Below are 21,384 nucleotides of genomic sequence, written 5' to 3' on the forward strand. Positions count from 1 at the left end.
TGTGTCCCTAGAGCATCAGGTCATGGAAGGGATTTGCCCCCTCTGCTGTGCTCCGAGAACCCACCCCCCCCCCCCCCCCCCAGCCCTGATCCAGCTCTGGGGCAGCAGCACAAGAGGGACATGGAGCTGTTGGAGCAAGTCCAGAGGAGGCCATGGAGATGCTGCGAGGGCTGGAGCAGCTCTGCTCTGGAGCCAGGCTGAGAGAGCTGGGCTGGGGCAGCCTGGATAAGAGAAGGCTCCTGAAGGGGAGACCTGAGAGCAGCTCCAGTGCCTAAAGGGGCTGCAGGAAACCTGAAGAGGGGCTTGGGACAAGGGCCTGTAGGGACAGGCCAAGGGGAGTAGCTTTAACCTGCCAAGGGGGAGACTGAGATGAGCTCTTAGGCAGAAGCTCTTGCCTGTGAGGGTGCTGAGGCACTGGCACAGGGTGCCCAGAGAAGCTGTGGCTGCCCCATCCCCGACAGTGCTCAAGGGATGCTATTCTATGATTTTTAAGGTCCCAACCCATTCTGTGATTCTGTGATCCAGGTATTGAGACCCTGGACAAGAGATGAAATCACCTGCTAAAAATGCAGCAGTTAAGAGAAAAAAAGGTCCAACCACCTCTGATTATTTTAGGTCTCAGCAGAAACATACTGTGCCAAGGCTGTGCTTACCTAAGGCATCCACGTGAATCTACTATCCCCTCCTAACACTGGATGCTGAATTAATCACTGCACCTACGGAAACAGTATGTAGCTCACAAGGGATTCTTTTCCTTTTGACCTCAAAGCTCTTGATGCAGGTGGCTGAGGCTCACCCTCAGCATTGGCAGCTGGGGAAACCAAGGCAGGTGTGCAGCAGAGAGGTGGTTGCCTCCTGAGTGCCTAACTCATGGGCAGGTCCACACCAAAAAGGAGGAGATCAGGAATCCTGAATCTGTTCAAGTGACTTCAGGACACTTCAGCTCCATAGAAAGGCAGCTCCTTATGTAAGGAACTGCTCTCCAAAGCCTTTTCTAAGTTTCTGATAAACTATTATTTGTTGGCCCCACAAACAGTTCTGCATTGAACTGACTGAAATGAGGGAACCCAGCAGAAGCCTACAGGCAGCAGGAGATGTGGGAAAAAACAAGGACTTGGGGCATACTCTGAGCGAGGAGAATGAGAAAATCAGAAATTGTTCATTTATTCTCCCCTAGAAAAAGGACCCCCAGACACACCTGCCCTAGGAGGAAACACCTCAGAGTAGAAAACAACAGTGGCTACATTCAAGGCATAAGAGGCCTCTTCCCTCCTGTCAGACTGGTAGGAGGCATGTTGGCTTTTCAACTTCCATGGCACAAAGGGTGCTCCACGGGAGCAGCTTCTTGGGGATCTGGGCATTCTTACTTCACACCCATGCTTTTGCCAAGATGCAGGATGTTGATGGATCTCTCCCACTCCTTCCAGGACATGTAGAAAGGGCATATCTTTGAGGTGTGTTGGGGATGCCCAGCAGATTCTCCTTTCTCAAAGCTCTAATCCATGTCGCAGGGGCTCAGTGACCCACAGAGTCCAGTTGAGAAACCTTCCAGAGCAAGCTGCAACTGCAGCTCCCTTCCTCACCATTCTGAATGCCCATGATGATCAACGGGAGTTTGCATAATAACTCTCTTTAAAAATATATATAAAATGGGAAAACACTGGTTCCAAAACACAGCATCTTACTGGAACTGTACTATACAGTCCAGTGCTGCTCCTCCAATACATACAGCACTTTTCTGCCAGAGACATGCAGACAAATAGTGATAGGCACCATTAAAAAACGCTTAGATAAATCTTTTCCAGTATGGCCTGGCCTTGATTTGCTGTATTTAAGTCAATGGAACACAGCCATTGAGCCCTGGGGGAGCAAGTGCCAGCCCTAAATCATGTCTTTGATGAATTGTTCTTGGGAAGGAAGAATTCATTAAGCATTCTGCTCAGCAATTAGAAATAACTGTATTTTTAGAATGAACAACCTGCCAGAAACAAGTTGTTTCAGAAATATATTCAGATTGATGCAGCCCATTTTCCATCAATACATAACAAGGAGGCTTCAGCCTGCCAGTTCCCAGCCTCCCAAGAGGGACACTGCAGAACAAGGTAAGACAGTCCTGTCACTGAGAGCTCCACCACTCAAGTTCACATTCTGTGAACAACTCACTAGAAAAGAATGCAGTTTCTCAATGTATTAGTTTTCAATACATTAAAATGGGAATATACATATTTGCTATTTCACAGGAATATTACAAAGCTATTTCTACAAGCAGCTGGGACAGTACAGACATGATAGTCATGAAAACCCAATAAATAATGTAAAATCCTCTCTTCATTTGCACATCAGCACCAGGGCTCAGACATGTGACAAAGGGAATGTGAAATCACAATCTTTTTGGACATATGACCAATATAATTACCTTATATATAGGGAGAATAATCTCATTCTATATATTACCATATATATTTATAATAACCTCATTCTATATAATTACCTTATATAGTACCTTATACTTCAGCTGTACCTGAAATGTGCAAGTGGTTTTGTTGACACAGTGAATCACTACCAAAAGGATAGTGGGACAGGTTCAAGCTCTCTCCTGCCTATTTAAGGTACAGATTCCACTGATAAAGGAGGTCCAATTGTACATTTTCAATCTACCTGCTTTAAATCTTAAATCTCCTTTCTTCTAGGCAAGAGCTCTTTCTGTTCTCTTTTGGTGAGGACGGGGTCTATTCCTGCCTGAAGCCCAAGTGCAAGATGGGCAACGGCACTTTGCAGATGCCATAGCCCTCCCCACCAATAGGGACTTCTGGTCCCCAGGCTGGAAGAAGAAAACCTAAAAGAACCAAACCATGCTCTGGGTACGGAAAGTTATAGCCACAAAAGACTATTCCAGGCTTCTTCAAATTTCATGTCTTAAAAGAAAAGGCATGTGTAATCCTTTGCTTGTGGTGCCTAGAGGCAAGTCTGTTCCCTGCCCCATTTTGGACACCAAGGATGGCAGCAATGTCTCAGTGAATTCCAGCTTTTCCAAGAAGCAGCACAGGAATGCACTTTCAAAGGCCCTCTTCTCTAAAACTTGAAATACACTTCTACACAGACAGGGCCTTATTTCAAGGCTATTGTAGCCTTTGATTTCAGCAGGAGCAGGGAATGTACTAGCATATTATGTGAATTAGCCCAGAATTTAATCTAGTCCTTCTGTTTAAGTTTAGTAATAAGGCAAAAGTTACAGTTTTCCTCTGTACCTTTCAAACTCGTCCCACCAAAAATATATGTGATATGACTCAGCCAAACTGGCTGGTGCTCAGTAGATACAGGAAGGCTGAGAAAGAGAAGTATAAAGATGGCTCAGTGACGAGGGCACCTGGAAGAAAGCTCTGCAAGTCCCTGGAGCCACCATCCTCAGCACTCCCTGGTTTCCGCGGGGAACAGCAGCAGGTCTTTCACTGGAGTGCAGGCAGAGCACATCAGCTCTGCCTTCGAGTACATCTAAAGCCATTTTACCTCATTAGATATTCAGACTGTAATTTAGGGATCTCCTTTATGAAAGACATTGAATCAGAAATAGCTATTTTGTGGGCAAAGAGCAGAATATTCAGTGCTTTAAAGTACTTCCACTCTAGCAACTGAGAACCAGCCTCACTGAGTCCTGCTTGAAAATCCACTCCACAAACACCAAAATGTGAATGCAGTCTGATATCTCACACGAATGCAGTATTAGCAGTTCTCATGCTAGACACTGTCCATACGAGCCTCAGAGGTACCTGTAGAAGAGACACAGGCCAGAAATATCTCCAAGGAGTAAAACCGGTTCTCAGTGTCACCTTCACTAGCTGCAGTGGATTCTCACCACAGAATTTGGCTCCATACATTTTATCTATTGATAACAACTAATTTCAAAGAAATTATGATGGATCCACCAGAACCCCAGTGTGTGGAGAAATCACCTGACCCTGCACTGCAACAAAGCTAATGCTAAGGGGAAGTACAGCACTTCCACAGTACACAGCACAACCATACACAACTAGTGTTTCAGGGCAGGGTATGAATACAGCTCAAGCATACTACTCAAACTTTCCTAAAACTACTCACTGTGTTATCTGGCTGCTCGTAGGCTAGTAGTCTGCTCTGTCAGCAGCCATGGATTTTGAAAGATCAGGTTAGGTTTTATTACTACAAAACTCCTTTATCTGGGATATCCTCCCTTCTGCTTTCTGAGCTGCCCAGGGCTATGTATCTTCCCTTTGAAAAACAAGTTTTCAAAGACCTCATAAAGCATACTCTCCCCTCCTCTTGTGAGCAGCTATAGGAAAGCTGTGCTCCATCCTGAACCATTCCAACTGGAGGTGTCACCAACCCTATGTCTTCATCCCTAACTGCACTGCAGATCTGAGTAGCCAAGTCTGTGGCAGGCACAACTTTCCACTTACCTCTCCTGACTTGGAAGAACTATTCTTTCCCTGAAAGAACCTTCAGCCACAAGGCTGTGCACCAAAAGCAAGGCCCAAAGTTCATTTGTGGTCCAAGCTGAGGAAAAGTGAATGACTAAGGCCAAGGCATCTTGTTCAGCTCTTTCACAGCTTGTTTCTGAGAAGCTGGAAAGAAATGCTCATGGCCTGCCATGACTGGGAAAACACAAGTGTGATAATTACATGAAAGGAAAGGTTTAAAAACAGCTCAGCCTTGTGAAAATAATACCCTCTCTACCAGCTTCCAAGTCCCATAGGGGATATATCTCCCCACTCCCCCAGTGACTTCCATATACCAGTATCTCCCACAGCTATACTCATGGATAGGCATAATCCTTCATCTTGATAGACAAGCAAACACCTCTGTCACTTCCTATTCTCCATAAGCACTGCTCTGCCCTGCAAAGAGGGTTGTGCTCACTGGAGGACTGGGCTTTGGAGACATTCCACTGCTTTTTTTTCCCTGCTTTTCAATTTCAGCAGAGGACTGGAAAACCATCTGAGGTGCTTTAGGGTGGGATGAAGAGCAAAAAAAGAGAGGTAGCAGTGGCCTGGACCTGGGAATCACCATCCTGTGGTACCAGAGAGAGTGATCCTTGACACGCTCAGCTCTGTTTTGCATTTTTCACATCCACATCACTCACAAGGCATTGTATTATTAGCTGCACCCCCGATGTTATGTCTTCATTTCCAAAGCAGACTCATTCACACATACATAACATATCCACCCACATGCAGTAATGGTTAGACAGACACAAAGCCACCCAACAGTCTGTGTTTGGGGTGGGAACAGCTCGCATTAGCTCATGAGGAAGCTTAGTTTTAATTCTCCCGAGCTAGCCAGGCTGGAAGCTGTGTGCTGCTCTCCTGACTGACTGCGGAGCTCTGAGCAGGGCAGATGATGTCAAGGCAAATCTTTTTTTTGTCTGCAGTGCAGATTTTGCTGTGTGAATTTACTTGCAGATGAGGCTTTGAGATCCCCTGTTCAAAAGCAGGAGCCCTAGGCCATACCCACATCTGCCACTGTTAGCCCCAGTTCCTGTTTGTGCTGCAAAAGGAGCATGCAACCAGCAGAGCTGCCCTTTTCTGGGAGGCTCTGGCCCAGCTAGACAATAAGAAGCCAGAGGAATTCGCCCTATCTGGATGATGGATCAGGAAGAGATGACAGGAGTGCCTATGCTGTAAAGAGACAAAGACAGAGGAGCCCAGTGATAACAGGAATACACTGAGAAGCTCTGAGCAAGGTATCTTTCATGAATCCCAGGATGGTTTGGGTTGGAAGGGATCTTAAGGCTCATCCAGTTCCAAACCCTCTGCCATGGGCAGGGACCCTTTCCACTGGAGCAGCTTGCTCCAAGCCCCTGTGTCCAACCTGGCCTTGAACACTGCCAGGGATGGGGCAGCCACAGCTTCTCTGGGGCACCTTGTGCCAGCGCCTCAGCACCCTCACAGGGAAGAGCTTCTGCCTAAGATCTAACTTCACATGAGGTTTTGCAAAACTGAGGCCCAGAAACTTTCCAAGTGAAGTCAGGGTTGAGCCAACAGTCACTACTGAAACTGGAGTGATTAAGCATGTCTTCTACTCAGGCATTTGCGCTGATTCCCAGCTGAGGAATGGGCCTAGTTGCTCTCTAACCACAGCATACACGGTGCACCACCTCACCCATTGGCTGGCATGCCCTGAAGCACACTTGGGTTTGCGCTGAAAACCAGGGTCACAATAGATTTCCCATCAGCTTAGAGTCAGCAAGCTTACAGGATGTTTGCTGCCACAGCACAGCAAAGGACAGCCCATTTGCTAGCTCCTTGTGCCAGACCTTTTATTCAGGAGTGTTTAGAAAAGCCAAGAGGCCACATATTCCCAAAGAAAAGGGACACACACCTTGCAATACACGGGATCATCTCCTTTTCAGAGCCTCTCCAAAGCCCACGCAGGTGCTGCACAGTTCTCATTTACAGACACAAAAGGTGAAGTTCCTTTTGTCTCCCTTCCCATGCAGGCTTTTTTTCTCTCTTTTCCCAGCCTAGCTCTAAATGTGATATACAATATAGCACCTTACTGGAAGTGTGCAGGTTGGTAACTGGTTTCCTTACTGAGGCAAATAACCCAATTACCCAGAAATTCCCTCTCCGTACATGGATTTACTCAGTTTTGGGGTCCTTGCAAAAGACGGACAAGAGATGTAACCAAATCTACAGCAGTACACAGAAAAGAACAGTCATGAAGAAAGCCTCATGGAACCACCTCCTGGACATGAACCATACCCTTGCTGACATTGACTCTGGCATCTTCTGCTACGTTAAAATCTTTCGGAGTTCTACAGCATCTTCCACAACCCCTGGCAGTACCATCACCCCTTTTCAAAGCTGGAGATCAAGGCACAGTGTATTCTGTTCAGGATGGCTCCCAGAGTCTCCACAAGATGCCTGACTTGCCTTCCAGTTTGTTATGATCAGTTTGCTTATGATTCCAAGTGTATATGCAGCTAAATGAGCAATGGGAGAATGAAACAAATGCTCTGTAGAGGCATCAAGGTGAAGAGCCCATAAGCTGTAATCTAGACTAGTTGTTTCTTCTGTCCTCCCTACAATTCACAGACAACCAGAGATGGAAGAAAAACATTCCCTGTGTTATTAATAGAAGTCTAACTTATGAATGCATTAGTGCTTCAAAGCAATGGGGGAAAGATCAAGCATCAAGAATTTGTGCTCAATGAAAGCGGGTTTGCTATTGTTAAAAACCTGCATAGGGTCAGGCAGGTGACACTGCACCAGGTGACACCGATGGCAGAGCTGGGATGAGTTAGCACCTTGCCCTCAAATCACGTGTGAAGAGCAGCCACTGGAAGGAAGGCACTGAGTAAAGTGGAGTCCCCGAGTCTGGGGAATGCAGCTCTTATCTCCCTCACAGGCTTTGAGTGCTGATAACTTCACAAGACATTGCTTTCCCACAGCCAGGGAAATCCAGCTGCACTTCACGGGTTTTCCATCCCCCAAACATGCAGGGGGTGGAACTGAGCATCAGACTGCAACAGTGCTCAAGCAGCTCTGACCAGGAAATCTGAATCCCACCAGAGCTCCTGTGCACCCAGCCTCCCTGGAGCTGTGTCCAGGGGTGAGGAGTTACTCAGGGTACAGCTATGGATTTCCTGGCAGTCACAAGAACCCTGAGCACAGCTGTGAAAATTCAAAACCCCAGGAGTTACAGCTCCCTACACTAGAGTGAGCTGGCAACCTGCAGCACTTCTCCTGCCTCTAAGTTCTGTGACAATAGATGCATAAACACAGGCAACCTCTCCATCCAAAGAAGCAGAGATTTAAATCCTTAATTAGCACATTTGGACGAGGCACCACAAATGAGATTAGCTTTTGTGCATCACTGGGGTAGCAGTTATGCCCCTATCATGTCCGAGTGATGGGCCCTCAAGCTGACCTTGCAATTCTCCTTTGGATTCTCCTCTGCTTTGCGCCCACTGGCACTGTCTTCCCCCGCTGCATGCAGCATCTCCTTGGGAGTGAACAGCCTGGATTTACAAGCCTGGTGCTGATACTAGGCACAGAGTGACCATATTTGATGTCAGCCACTGTGAATATAATGCATGGAATGAATAATTTCAATTTGTAAAGGGACTTCCCAGGTAGCAACCATTCATGATGGAAAAGGGCAGAAAAAAGGTCTCTATAATAGCACCTTGTTAGCCCAGCACACATCTGCTCTCTCTTCTCTCTTTCTGGAGTCCTAACTGCTTTGTTTGCTGACAAAACCCTGGCTTTATTAGCTGTCAGCACTGCAGAGCCTGCTCAGAGCCAAGCTGCGTTCTCATCTGCCCGCTTCAGCAAGGATACCTGAGCAGCTCTTACTGCTTGTCATATAGAAAGCAGCTTTGATTTGAAGACCTCAGGGTGAACTTGCAGTGCCGCTTGGTCAAGAAACCTTGTCCTGACTTACAGGCTGAAAAATTACTGGTTTACAACTGTCTCACTAAGAAAATGCTGGGATAATGTGGGAATAAGCACTGCTAAAGGAAGAGGTTACCTAAATGTTTCAGAACAGAACTTACATCAACCCTGCTCACCATAATAACTCTGACTCTTCTGCAACACAGAGCAAGTAAATCTCATGGAGTTATAGATCACCAGATATCGAAAAGGTAATAATGTCCCCAGACACTGTTGCCTGATTTGAAAGATGGTTGCGAATCCTACACCTGCATCAGCACTCACAGGAACACATGTGGGACACTGAGAACCAATAGAGGAACAGAGGATGGAGGTCTCTCCACATGGAAACAAATCCATGTGATGTTACAAACACAGAACAGCATTTGCCTGAGTTGGTGATTTTCTTAATTCTTCCTTTTGACCCCAAGTTCTGGAAATAGTCTCCCCCCCTGCCACACAGGAACCAGCCCGGACTTCGTGGCATAAATCTTCAGGGGTGAAATCTTCCGCTCTCACTGGCCACTTCCCTACAGCCTGGCCTTTCCCTTACAGTCACCAGTGGGACTGGCAGAACTGGGGTTTTCTGAAGTTCTCAAAGACAGCAAAGAACTTGGCACCTTTGTTTTTTGAATGACATTCATCTGTAGGTAAATGGATTTAATAGCTTGTTAGAGTGCCAATTAGAACTAACAGTAACTCAATTGACCTATAACTGCCTTGGCACCAACACAGCTTTCAAACATAGGAAAAAGGGAGGAATCTATCCTCTGGTAGAGAGGAGAGCTCAGATAGTTGGGTTCAAGAGCAAACTGAGGGATTCATGGACTTGCTAATGAGATGCTCATAACACATCAGAAACAAAGACATATTTCAATGATCTCAAGCTGAAATTACACTGTTACCCTCAGACAAAGATCGCTCTTTTATCTGTATAATAAATGGGTTTCAGTGCAGCAGCAGTGACTCTACAGCAGAAAAACCTCAGCGCCACAGAAAGCACTAGCACCATTACCTAACCAGAATAACCCTGTCTTGAAAACTTCACTTTACCTGCTTAGAATAATATTGAAAAGTCCTACACAGATTCTGTGTGTGCCTACAAATAAACACCTTCAGAAAACACATTTTTCCTCAAATAAAATCTATTTCACACCAATGCAATGGAGACTGTGCTTCTATACAAATTCATAATTTTAAATGCTTAGCTCTGAGGATCGAGGTAGTTTAAGCTTAAAAGGTAAAAAATGGGTAGTTTGTCTAAACATTGCTGGGCTGGAAGAGTCCAAGGATGGAAAGAGATAATGTGAAAGGGCTTTAAATTACCAGGCAAAATGATCCATTCTTAAATCAGGAAGGAAAGAAGGGCCTGAGAAAACTGAGATTGCCTGAAGAGTCAACAACTGCAATTAAGAATATACAGAAGGAGATGAAACTTATCTGGGGAGAGGCCTCAGAAAAAAACTCTGAAGGATGGTGACTGGCAAGGGAGTGAACCAGCCTGAGTGAAGAGCCAAGTGCAATATATTACAACTGGAATATTGCATGGGCACGGGAGGAGTGTTACTGAGAACTAAAGCCAGGTGGAAAACAGTGATCAGATAGTAAGTGGGTACCAGGACCTAGGACTGGCTGGGCAAGAAATCTACCTCGAGAAGCCCAGATAATGGAGATGGGACTGATGTGATAAGAAACACAAACATGAAGTGAGGGATGGGGAAAACAACAGGTTCGAGACAACGGGGTAGAAGATGGGGAGAAAACAAGAAGAGAGTTTGTAATAAGCAGAGTATTTCCCTTCAAAGCCTGGAGAGTAACCCAAGAACCTGGTGCATCATCATTGCTTTGCTGTAACTACCTGCTAGAGCCATGCTTAATTCAGAGCAGAGGGCAGTGCAGCATATCCTTGACAAGATCCACACCTGTCAATGAATCCAGAGAGACGATTGTGATGAGGATAGGGATTGATTTGTTTTTTCAAAACCTTAACAACTGTACAAAAGCACTGCGTTAAAAATGAGACTACAAAGTCAAAAGCTCAGGTTATGAAATAGCAGAACGGAGGTTGACTATATTTTGTTACAGTCATTACAAGATTCAAAACAGTTCTTCTCATAGAATTCACCTGAGATGAGAGGAAGGGCTTGAGGCAGACGCATGCAGGAGTGAGATTTTCTATAGGAGCTCATTCTTGCACTACCTGGAAGGTTTGCAATGAAAGAGATAAGGAGCTGCAGAGAGAGATGTGATGGCGAGGGCAGATGAGCGGTGCCCTGGAGAGCCTATCTCTGCCAAAAAGTTCCTGCAGAGGTGTTAGGCAAATCACTCAACCCAAAACTGTGATTACAATAATGTTCTTATGTGGTGATTAAAGAGAACGGCTATGTCATTATTCACAGCTATGTTGGGGGGGGGGGGGTGGTGTTTGCTGTAACAACAGCTAAACTAACAAACATCAGAGGCTTGGGAAGAGGGTGGGTGGCATCGGGTTTCTCTGGCTGGCTGCTCAATCCTCCAAATGATTGTTCCTACAGAGGCAGAGTTCTGAACATAAGGTATGCTGCGTAATGATACATCCTCTGCAAAACAGGTACTCAAACTGACTACACCAAGGTAATGTTTTTCACAAAGGAACCATCCCTGTGCGCAATGGATGAGGGATGGGCTTCTCTGAAGAGACAATATGTTCATCTAGGGGCAGAGAGATATTTGAAGGGCCTGAATTAAGTTTATGCACAAAATCTTAATCTTAAATCTCAATTCTTGTTTTAGTATTTATTTATACACTTTCATCTCAGTTTCTGCACCTGAACATACATGAAAGTACTGTAAGATTATATGATTATAGTCTTAAAATTTATTATGGTGATACACTGAGGTGTTTCTCCTACCAAGGCCTTCGTATTTCAAACGCTGCCTTTTCTAGCATTGAACCTGTCTCATACTAAAATCTGTATCCCCACACTGATTGTCTAGTGTGGGGTTTTCATCCTCCCTGTCATGATGTGAAGCTGTGATGACTTGCCTGTGGCCATGGGAAGTGTGGCTGCACTAGTTTGGTCTCCTTAGCTTATGGTCACAAAACCATGTTTCTTCTCCTGCAGCCTGATTCACAGTCCACTGAAGAGTACAGAAATCCAACCCATGCTGTTCAGTGGGATTTAGATTATCTCTCATATTATTCCTCTTATTCTGCTCCAGCACAGCTGCCCTGGGAATTGGCAGAAAGTTGTCTGCAGTAGAGACAGCAAGATGTGACTTCAAGAAAGCATCTCCCCCTCCTCACCCAACAGTGTCCCCACACTATTTTGAGTCAACTGCCATCACGATGAAAACGCAAAGAAGCCAGCACAGTCAATGAGCTGCCTAGCAATAAACCTGGGCCTGAGCTGCAGTTTGGTTTTGTTTCTAATGACAGGTTCTGCTACGAATGCAGCTGTGTCCCTGACCTTTTCCTCTAAGCAGAGGTTTCTCTGACCCCAAATTTCAATCTGCTGGACATAAGGCTCACACAGTGAGCAGCTTACGTTTTAGTTTGCTACGAGCAGTGGACAAGTCATATGAGGGGAGCTTGCTGCTGTGGGCAGCTTCTGAATCGAAGCAAGGCGGGTGCAAGCAGCAGCATTCTGGGCTGCAGAAAAGGGCATTACTGCCTGAGAGCAGGGAGAGCAACAGCCACCCAAGTGACCCACAGTCATGAAGCAGTGCTGTATGCTTCACACATTGCTCACCCTCCTCACAACACAGTGAAAGCTTAAGAAGAACATACTCCATTTCTGGAGCAGTATTCCCATCAGGAATGCAGGTAATTGGTTCTACTCAAGAGAGTGGAAAAGGGAAACATGCATCCTCCCCAGTTTTGCTCAATCCCATCACTGCTATTGAGTTCAGTGTTTAGTACTGGAATTAGTAAATCCCACTGATTCCCAATGAGTGTCCTTGAATGACACTGCTCAGAGGTCTGGAGCAGCAGGAAGGGAAGCAAATGACTTTGTCCTGCAGGAATTCCCCTACCTGTCACAGAAATCTCCCCAGGCTCCCAAGCAGACAGGTGGCTCTGGCAGAGGAAGCAAATGAAAAATGGGATCTGTTTGCACACAACCATCACAAGTAAAGGAGAACAATGAAAAAACAAACCTTAAAAGCTGAAGTTGGATTCTGCTACTGAGTGGGATATTTTCATTGCTTTCAAGGAGGCAGCAGCTTCTCTTTTCTGTGAAGCAGTTAATAGATTACTGGGCAGTGAATTATGCTCAGTTCTATTTACATCCACTGTTTGGACTACTCTGGTCCTTCGGGTAGTGTCTCTGTTCTCAGGCCTTTCTAAAAGCAGCATGCTACACCTTTTTACAAGCAGTTCTGGAGAGCAGCTACACCCAATATGCTTCAGTCAGCTACAAACTAGATAGATCATTTTTTGCCTGGAATTTTCTTATTAAACTGATTGTACTGGATCAATGCTTTCTCTTAGCAGTAAATTATAATTCTATCTACCCAGTGGAAAAGCTTTCAAAGTCACAGATAAATCTTGATCTAGGAAATAGTGTTTGGCTCTGCACTGATGGGCAATCAACCCCAGATGCAACTAAACTCAGGCTGTTAGCACATACAGCTGCACCTCAGAAACGGAGCTAGGATTCTTATTTTCACTAGAAATTGCTAAGCCACCTTTTAAGTGCTTCCAGACCTAGTCCACTGCATTAGTCATGAGTACTCAGGGGCAGGCAGTTTGTTTTTTATAAAGGTCATTTGGTGTCTTTTCCTCTCACAATGGACTAAAAGCAGAAATCAACAGAGCCTTAATCTATATTAATTTGCTTTACTCTTGGAGGGTCATAGATTTGCCACTGGAATTAGCCATGTTAGATGCTAAAAGGATAATGTAATAAGCCTATGATGAAAGCCTCTGTTCTATGCTAAACCAGGAACTTCTCTCACATACTGCAAAGGAGAAGCAATTCCATGATGGCAGAGGAATGACACCTATGTCATTTTGCAGCAGAACTGAGCTCCAGTAAATAGACTGGAGTGTTCCATTCAAAACTTCCCATCTCAAGCTGTACTGAGACAAGAGTCACAAGGTCTGGAGCTCTACCACAATGCCTGGAGATACAGCTCACTCTCAGAGGTGAAACTCATTTCTCCAAAAAGACAGAAACCAAGATCTGGGTCTAAATATTTAACTTGAACCATGTCCACCAAATGCTGCTGTGCAATTTTGGTGGCAGAGAAGTGCAGGATAATGGAGATAAGGTCCTGATGCTCCAGACTCTGCACCCATCTGTAACAAGGAGCAATCACGCATTGCACTGCGTAATTTTCAAAGCAGAAAAGAGAGTCCTTTGGGTCAAGGATAGAGCTCTTGCAAACAGTTTGATAATATCTGCTCTTTGGTGCAATGTGCTGCATTTCAGAGGTCAGAAAATATAATTATTCATGTGAGATGTTTCCAAGACAGATGCTTTAGCAGTATTCAGAGGAGGAGGGAATACAAAATCCAAGGAATATCTGGGAACGCTCCCACTCTTCTCCTTCAGGGCAGCCATTGTTCAGAGGTCATTTTTCATGGAAGCCCATGCATTCTCCCTAAGCATACTCATATTCAAACAGATATGCTACAAGTGACCCAGAAGCAGAGGTTAACAAAGTTCCCTGGAAAATACACATACTGACCATAGGGTAGCACATTCAACTCCTCCCCACCTCTTTAAATGTGTCTCTGTACAGCCAGTACCACTGCTCCATCTGATGTTGGTATAGAACAGTAGGAGAAGGCACATATCTGTGTGCAAGGCTTCTAGCATCAACTGAGAAGAAACACAAAGCAGCCAGATGAGTCTGACCCCAAGCAGAGAGTGTCTTGCATCAGGGTGCAGATACCCAACTCATTGTGCTTTCTCTGCACAAATGCAAAGCTACACTGGGGAGGATTATATTATTAATACCAAGGAGTCACACATGCATATATACATATACAGCTGCATGCATATGAATGGCTGTTAGCAGCCTCAGTGTGATCTTCTGGCTGGGCAGACTCTAAGCTTGCCTGTATATCTCAGTCCTTTGTGCAAGGCTAGGAGTGGCCCCATGGCTGAGTACCTCAGCAGTCAAAACTCACCTCCTAGTTTCCTGTGCTGTTTTAAGGAGGCAGGACTGGTTCACTAAGAGTCTCCAAAACATGAACTCTTAGGAGCATCTCACCTTGGGCAAGGTGGTTACCTCAGCTACTGCTACAATCCTGTCACTGAAGTTTGCCAGCCTGATTCTGTGCTGAAAACGTAGTAAGAAAGATGGAAGGGAATAGATCCACTGTACAGATACATAAAAGACATGCAAACTGAACGCTACTTTTGCATAAATCCAAATACAACCCAGAGACTAAAGCAAAAATTCCTCAAGGGTGTGACACACTGAAAACACCTTGCTGGGATAACCTGAGAAAGCAAAGTAGTTAAACTCCAGACTCATAGCAAATAATCCAAATAAAAGCCAACAGTATGAAATTGGGTTTGTTCTTTTTAAAGCTAATGACTCTCCCATTTCACCATGTTTGTGAGTTATGACTTGATCAGTCACAACTGGGAGGCAATTTTAGACTCTTTCCCATCTGGGTTTGAGTGAGATTGTACTTGCAAAGACTATGTATCATGATGTAGCTCCTGGAAACCCTCATATGCTCGGTCAGCTGTGTGCTCGGGAGACTGGAATGCACTGAATTCAAATGACAGTGCAGTCTTCCAATTCACAGAGCTTTCTAATAACATTTGTTAATCCAAGTAAATGTGCAGGAATCTGGTGCCAGTGCTGACTCTTCTAAGCATGTGGACTGCTTGCTAAACCCCTAGTAGGTAGTATCAAGAGGCTTCTGTATTTGGGCACCCAAATCCACCCTGCAACTCCTTCCTTCCATTATCTTTCTTTCTAACTGTACTCAGGGACCAATGCAAGGTTTCATGAAGAGTCCAAGAATTCCATAAAATAATGTTATTTGATAGATATGTGTTTGAAGAATGTTCTTCTGTGTGCTTTTAAATGTGAGGTGTAAGCCAGTTGTAATGAAAGTTGAAGCAATAAACCTTAGCCATTGACTGCGCTAAGTAATTAATTATTGATTGCAGTACTTTATATACATATTGCAGAGGACAATTCACCTGGGCATGAGACAGGGAAATACCCAAAGCCAACCTCTCTGCTATACAGAACTCCATAAAAAATGGCTGTAGGGTTTACAAGCTAATGTCCTTATTAATCTTCATGGAAATGTTGCTGTCTGAGTGAAAGCAAGCCATTACTTTCACAAAGACAAATGTTAACTATTCCCTATCCAAATGAATTTTGCAAATATGGATCTGCAGAGGCAAAAGAGATCTTTCTCTCTAAGACTCTGAAGGTGTTAAGCTCCTTCTTAATACTGCTGCTCTCCCCTGCACATACCAATTCCTGACAAGGGATGCTGCAGTACAAAGCCACACAGAAAAGCAACAGTAGCAACATTCTGCCCTAACTCTTTGGGAACAAGGGGTAGGACTCAAGAAGTACCAAACCAGGATCAGAACCAGGAATCAGGCAGACCTTATGTTCTGAACTGGAGGTGTAGGACCAGTTACACAGCAGCAGCCACCACACTTTCAGTCTAAGAGTTGTGCAGCAGGTGCGAACGTTTTTCCACATTTACACTGAACTTACAGAGAGGATTTCCCTTATAAAAAGCCAATGTGAAAATACATTTGTTGGCTTAAAGACACAATTTAGAATTACTACTAGTGTGGGGTCACTAGAACTAAGCTTAAATAGAAATGAAATCTGCAGGTTGTTTGGCTGGAGCAGATCTTGGATGTGTCCTCCAGCTCCTCTAACTAGGAAATGAAAGAAAGTTCTGCCTGGGTGTGTGCACTGCAGAAAGGTCTGAGTTGGGCATGGGAGAGGAAGGGGAGACCAGCTAGTTTTGGGTGTGCCAGGAGGGGGGAATTGTACCTGAAGTCGCTGTAGGGATGGATGATCCAGAACCCAGCAGATTTAACCCTTTCCTGCTCTCTCTCCACGGCCTTCTGGCTGCCAAACATCCTCAAGGAGAATTTGTTGACCCCCGGCTGGAGCATGGCCCCAAACTGCCTCTGCATGAAACCGGCTTGGCCCAGCCTCTGCTCTTCATCTGGGGTGATCTGGTCGCACCCTCCACCTCCTTCCACTTTGATGGAGGTAGAGGAGCAAGCCCGGGGGGGCTGCTGCTGGAGCTCCGGGGGGGACGCTGGCGGAGGAGGCGCTGGCAGTCCCTGCTCCAGCTCCAAACTGCCAGGGGGGCTCTTGTCCTCACTGGGGGAGGCCGGATCCCCTTCACCGCCGATCAGCCTCTTCTCCTCAGCCGTGTCGTGGAGGTGCCTGCTGGTCAGCGAGGACAGGCTCCCTTTGAAGCGGCGGCAGTCCCCGTTGGTGCTGGTCTTGGCACCCTTGCTGCCCGCCTCTGTCTCCACGAGGCCGGGGTCACCCCCTCGGCCAGGGTCTCCCCCGAGAGCCCGGGTGCTCCCAGCAGAGGGCGAAGGCAGTGGCTTCAGCCTGATGCTTTTCCTCCGGGTGTCCTTGTCGCTGTCTTCCTCCTCATCCATGATCGACGCCTTGGGTCCTATCTGCTGGGGCAAGCTGTAGAGTCTCTTCCGCATGGAGGGGGGCAGCTTGTCCATGGCTGCTGCTGCTGCTGCTCAGTAAGAGGGAGAGACACCCCCACTCTGCCCAAGGAAGGGAACCGTCACTGCCCCCAGGCCCCTGTTCCCAGCTCAAGGAGCAGAAGGGACCAGAGACTGGCGTGTCATCTCCTTACCAGACTGTGGCATCCACAGGCTCTGCATCAAAACACAGGCTCTGCATCCAGAAGGGAAGGAGGAAAAAAAAAAAAAAAGGAAGAGGGAAGGCAAAAAAGCCCCCCCCGTTGTCCCGATTTGGCTACTTGCTGCTTGTCTCCCCTTGATGAGTGTTACTGCAATCCCTGTCTGTTCAGATCCAGAGCACCCGGCAAGAAGTCTAGAGGAGAGCCACACACTTCTTGCTGGAAGGTGAGGGAGGGCGGCAGCAGCAGCGGCAGCCGCTTTGCCATGTTGGCATCGAGATGCAAATGTGCCGTGTCTCCCTGCGAGCAGACATCATCCAGAAAGCCAAGCTCAAGCCCGGGTGCCTCAAACTCCTCAACCTGCCGGCCAATAACACAATGAACTGCAACCTGCAGCAGCCACTGCTTGCTTACATCACTGTCATCACTTATTCCTCATGCAGCTCCTGCTTCTGGGAATATTCATGAAGTGATCCCATTCTATTGGGTTGCCATAGGAGCGACTACTGCACGCAGGCTCTGCCTACCTGAGCCAGCACCCGGACTTCTTAAAAGGGCAACGCCTGGCTGCCAAGGGGGTGTGTGTCTCAGCGGGCACCGCAACGCTGCTGCTGCTGCTGCGGAGCTGCAGAGCTCCTGCTGCGGAGCCAAAGTCACCCGTGGCTCGGCTTTAGCCAGTAGTGCCAAGCTGGATGCACCCATGGTTTAACGGCAAGAAGTACTGGGCGGCTGGGATTCAACAATAGCAGCATAAACATACAATAAAATACATGAAAAGAACAATAGGAGCAAGAAGATTCCTTTTCCTCTTAGATGCTTATGGTCCCTACTCCTTCTGGAGTTGTGGTGGCTTTGTTGCAGGTTTGCTTGTGAAGGCACGGGTTGGGGAGGGGAGGTTGTGAGAAGGGATGAATCCAAATCTAAACAGCGGTTCACCTTGAAAATCTCACTTGCATGCAGAGCAGGGAGTGCCTGGCTTTCCCAGCAGGAGTTTGCCTGCTGGGAAAAACGCTGTGGTTTACACCTGTGTGCAAAGTAGCCCTGGTGTGGAAGGTGTGGTTTTGCTCGGCTGCCTTGCTTCCCCGTTAGCCATGCAAAGCAGCACTATTCCTCCACTGTGAGGCTGGAGCTGTAGAAATCATTCCAAAAACAAATAAATAAAAAGAGAAGCAAGCGGCATCTGGAAGAGCTCCCCTGCTGGAATGATGGTGAGGAAGGAGGGATGCGTGGGCTCTCCCTGCCACACGACACGGGGAAACCCACTTCCCAGTGGGCACCTGAGTCAGCACTTTCTGCGGCACACTCACCCTCCATTAGTGGGGCTCCCGGGAGGCTGGTCCTGGGAAAGTGACAGCTCCACATTGGAATCCCGCTTCCTCTAATTGAGGGCTACAATGCACCTCATATAACAGAGGCCAAAGCAGTGGGGAAAAAGGGCTAAAAAACAGGCATTTCCCTACCTTTTGTTCTTTGAGAGGAAAGAAGGTGACAATCAGTCCTGCTCTGTCCCTTCTCTGGGAATGGCTGTTTATTTCCCTTGTGTTTAAGAAGCTCTTAAGATTCAAGTGATTTCCTAATGTAAAGCCTTTAAAACCAGTGGAGTTAAACGAAGAATCTGTTTAGCCATATATAGAGCACGTATATTTTTGCATAGATTCACTATCTGAGGCTTTCTGAAGTGTTTGTTGTTTTCTCCATTTAAAATCCTAGCTCCTGGGAAAAGGCAAGCACAGAAACTGTGCAGACAGGCAGAAGGGAGGCTAAACACAGGCAACTGATGCCCACTGCAAGCCATGAGGAAACGCTCACCCATGTCTGCACTTCTGCTTTCATAAGCAAATATTCCCCTTTTCCCTTCCAGGAGTCCCCTGCCACATGCCTCAGGTACCTCTGACATTTAAAGCAGCAGATGTTACTGAAGCTCTTAACTTCAAGGAAATGCAGGCATCAGCAGTGACTTCACCACACACATACACAGCACATTCTTCCTCATCATTGTTTGCCTGCTCTCACTTGAATCCTTTCTCTGAAGCATTCACCTGCTCCTCTCATCCTCCCACCTCCTGGCACAACCCAGATGGGCTGTGACTCATTGGAAATACTCCTCAGTGAAGCTACCCAGTGTGAATATTATTTAATATTATTTTCATTACAATTTCTGGTAGAACAAGCCTTTCTGGGGAAATAAATCTGAGTTTTCAAATGCTCCCGTAGATTAGATATTGTGAACCAAGCCAGTGAGAGCATGAAAAGTCTTTTTCCTCCTCTTCTTCCCTCCTCCAGGCACTAGGGATGCTGAGGTGTAAGCACTCCTGCGCCTAAGCTGCAATCAACTGCTTTCCAAAAAGATGTGTTTTGATTAATGAGGTGCATAAACTGATACAGCTTTTTAAACACAGTCCCTAATGTTCCAAGAGAATGACAGAGCAATAGAGGACACGCTCAAGCTGTTTGTCCTCTCTCAGCTGTAGGTATTCTAGACACCTTCTTTATGTCCTGGCCTCTCCAGGATTGTTCTCCAAGTGCTGCTGTATCTGGTGACACAAACAAGATCCTCTTACAGCCCTGAAATGGGGAAGGAATACAACAGAGCATCCAAGCTGCAGAATGCTCCTTTATCACTTATGTAGCTAGGACAGAAATTATCAGGTGCAAAAACTGAGTCAGGCTGACTGCTGCACTGTTCCAGAAGCACACAGATATGTCCATACCCAGAAATAAGAATCTCAGCTGTATCAGATCTAGGCCTTGTCTAGCAGACAGCCCAAAGTGCTAAAAAACAGAAGGTGCATACTTCTGCAGCTCTGTCTCCAAGTGTGGGCTCCTAAATGCTTCTAAACACTTGGCTCCAGGAATTACAGGTACCAAACTCTGAGGATGTTATTAAGTACTTAAAATGTAATGACAATTTTGTGCCCAGAGAACTTCAAAATAATGATACTTTGAGAGCCTTCCAAGAACTAAGTGCAGGAGGCTGGGAATTATCCTTGTCTAATGGTATGAAACTACTATCATGGACATTATTTATTGTCAGCATTTGTCAGCATGGCAGCTCTTTCCATGTCAGCAAACAGACCTTTACAGGCACATTTCAGAAGAGCCAGCACTGCTGTAGGACCAGGTCCTGCCTGTCATTGCCTGCACAGCATGCCCGAAGGGGGTACAGAGAACCCACCTGCCAGGAAAACCAAGAACTGATGTTGAAGGAAATGATCTCCTTGTAAACAGTATTTTTCAGTTCTGATCTAAGACTTGGCATAGATACAAAGGAAATGGATTTAGTAGGGAGAACACAAGTGAAGCAGCCAAAAATTCACTTGTTTCTTAGGGGATTTTGCCAGCTCATATATACATATATATATGTGTACATTTATGTATATATGTGTATTTATATATACATATTTATAAATGTATATGTCATGTTGTTTTAATAAAAACCCTGTGCTGCAATGCAAATAGGAAAAACCCCATTCCAAAGGAGCTCAGGACTATAGAAGAACAGACTGAGAGCCATAAAAACTGCAGTCCTCTGGCTCAGGGTACAGAAAGCAGCAGTACAAGCTTTCTGCATGCTGCATGGGGGAGTTTCATCATCATCCTTGAATCCTTGCATTCTCAGATGAAAAGGGAGTCCACAAACATGTGCTATAGATTGGAAGAATGGGAGCAAGTCCTTCCAAAGCTGCCTATTGTTCCTCACAGGCAGGCAGTAACTCATAACTGACATGTGAAATTCATGAAATATTCAACACTACAAAGAAGGGAAATTCTACCTCAGAGTTTTAGTGGTAGAGTGCACTTGCTGCCCTGGCAGCTGATACCAGACCTAGAAGATAATAAAGAAATAATCACCATAAATATACAAATCCTACCTTCCTTCACCCTTATTAACTACCCACATGTGCTGTCACACTTGTACTTGTTGAAATTCAGGCAGTGTGTTTTTCTTGCTCTACCATGCTCCTTATAAAGCAGTAAAGTGGGGGACTGAACTGCTGGAATATGTGTTGAAACCTGTTTAAGCCACAGCAAAGAGGTGAGCTGAGGATTTGGCCAGGATAAAGGAAACAGCTGAGCAATGGGATGTGAGATCCATGCCAGGATGCTGGACTCTGGGGAGAGAGGGGTCCCACAGATCTGAACTTCAGGATG

The 21,384-nt window shown here is 45.9% G+C and overlaps 1 protein-coding gene across 2 annotated transcripts in view; it reads right to left on the minus strand.

Annotated features, from left to right (window-relative positions):
• HCN4 (hyperpolarization activated cyclic nucleotide gated potassium channel 4) overlaps positions 1 to 17,089 on the minus strand; it is a 98,378-nt gene extending 81,289 nt beyond the window's left edge. For both annotated transcript variants that reach the window (XM_031045991.2, XM_034066247.1), the window contains exon 1: positions 16,386 to 17,089. In XM_031045991.2, the coding sequence (XP_030901851.2) occupies positions 16,386 to 17,089 (704 nt within the window). The remainder of the gene's footprint in view (positions 1 to 16,385) is intronic.
• Between the last annotated feature and the right edge of the window lie 4,295 nt (positions 17,090 to 21,384).

The sequence above is a fragment of the Melopsittacus undulatus genome, chromosome 9 (genome assembly GCF_012275295.1).
Source record: "Melopsittacus undulatus isolate bMelUnd1 chromosome 9, bMelUnd1.mat.Z, whole genome shotgun sequence".
Taxonomy (NCBI): Eukaryota; Metazoa; Chordata; class Aves; order Psittaciformes; family Psittaculidae; genus Melopsittacus; species Melopsittacus undulatus.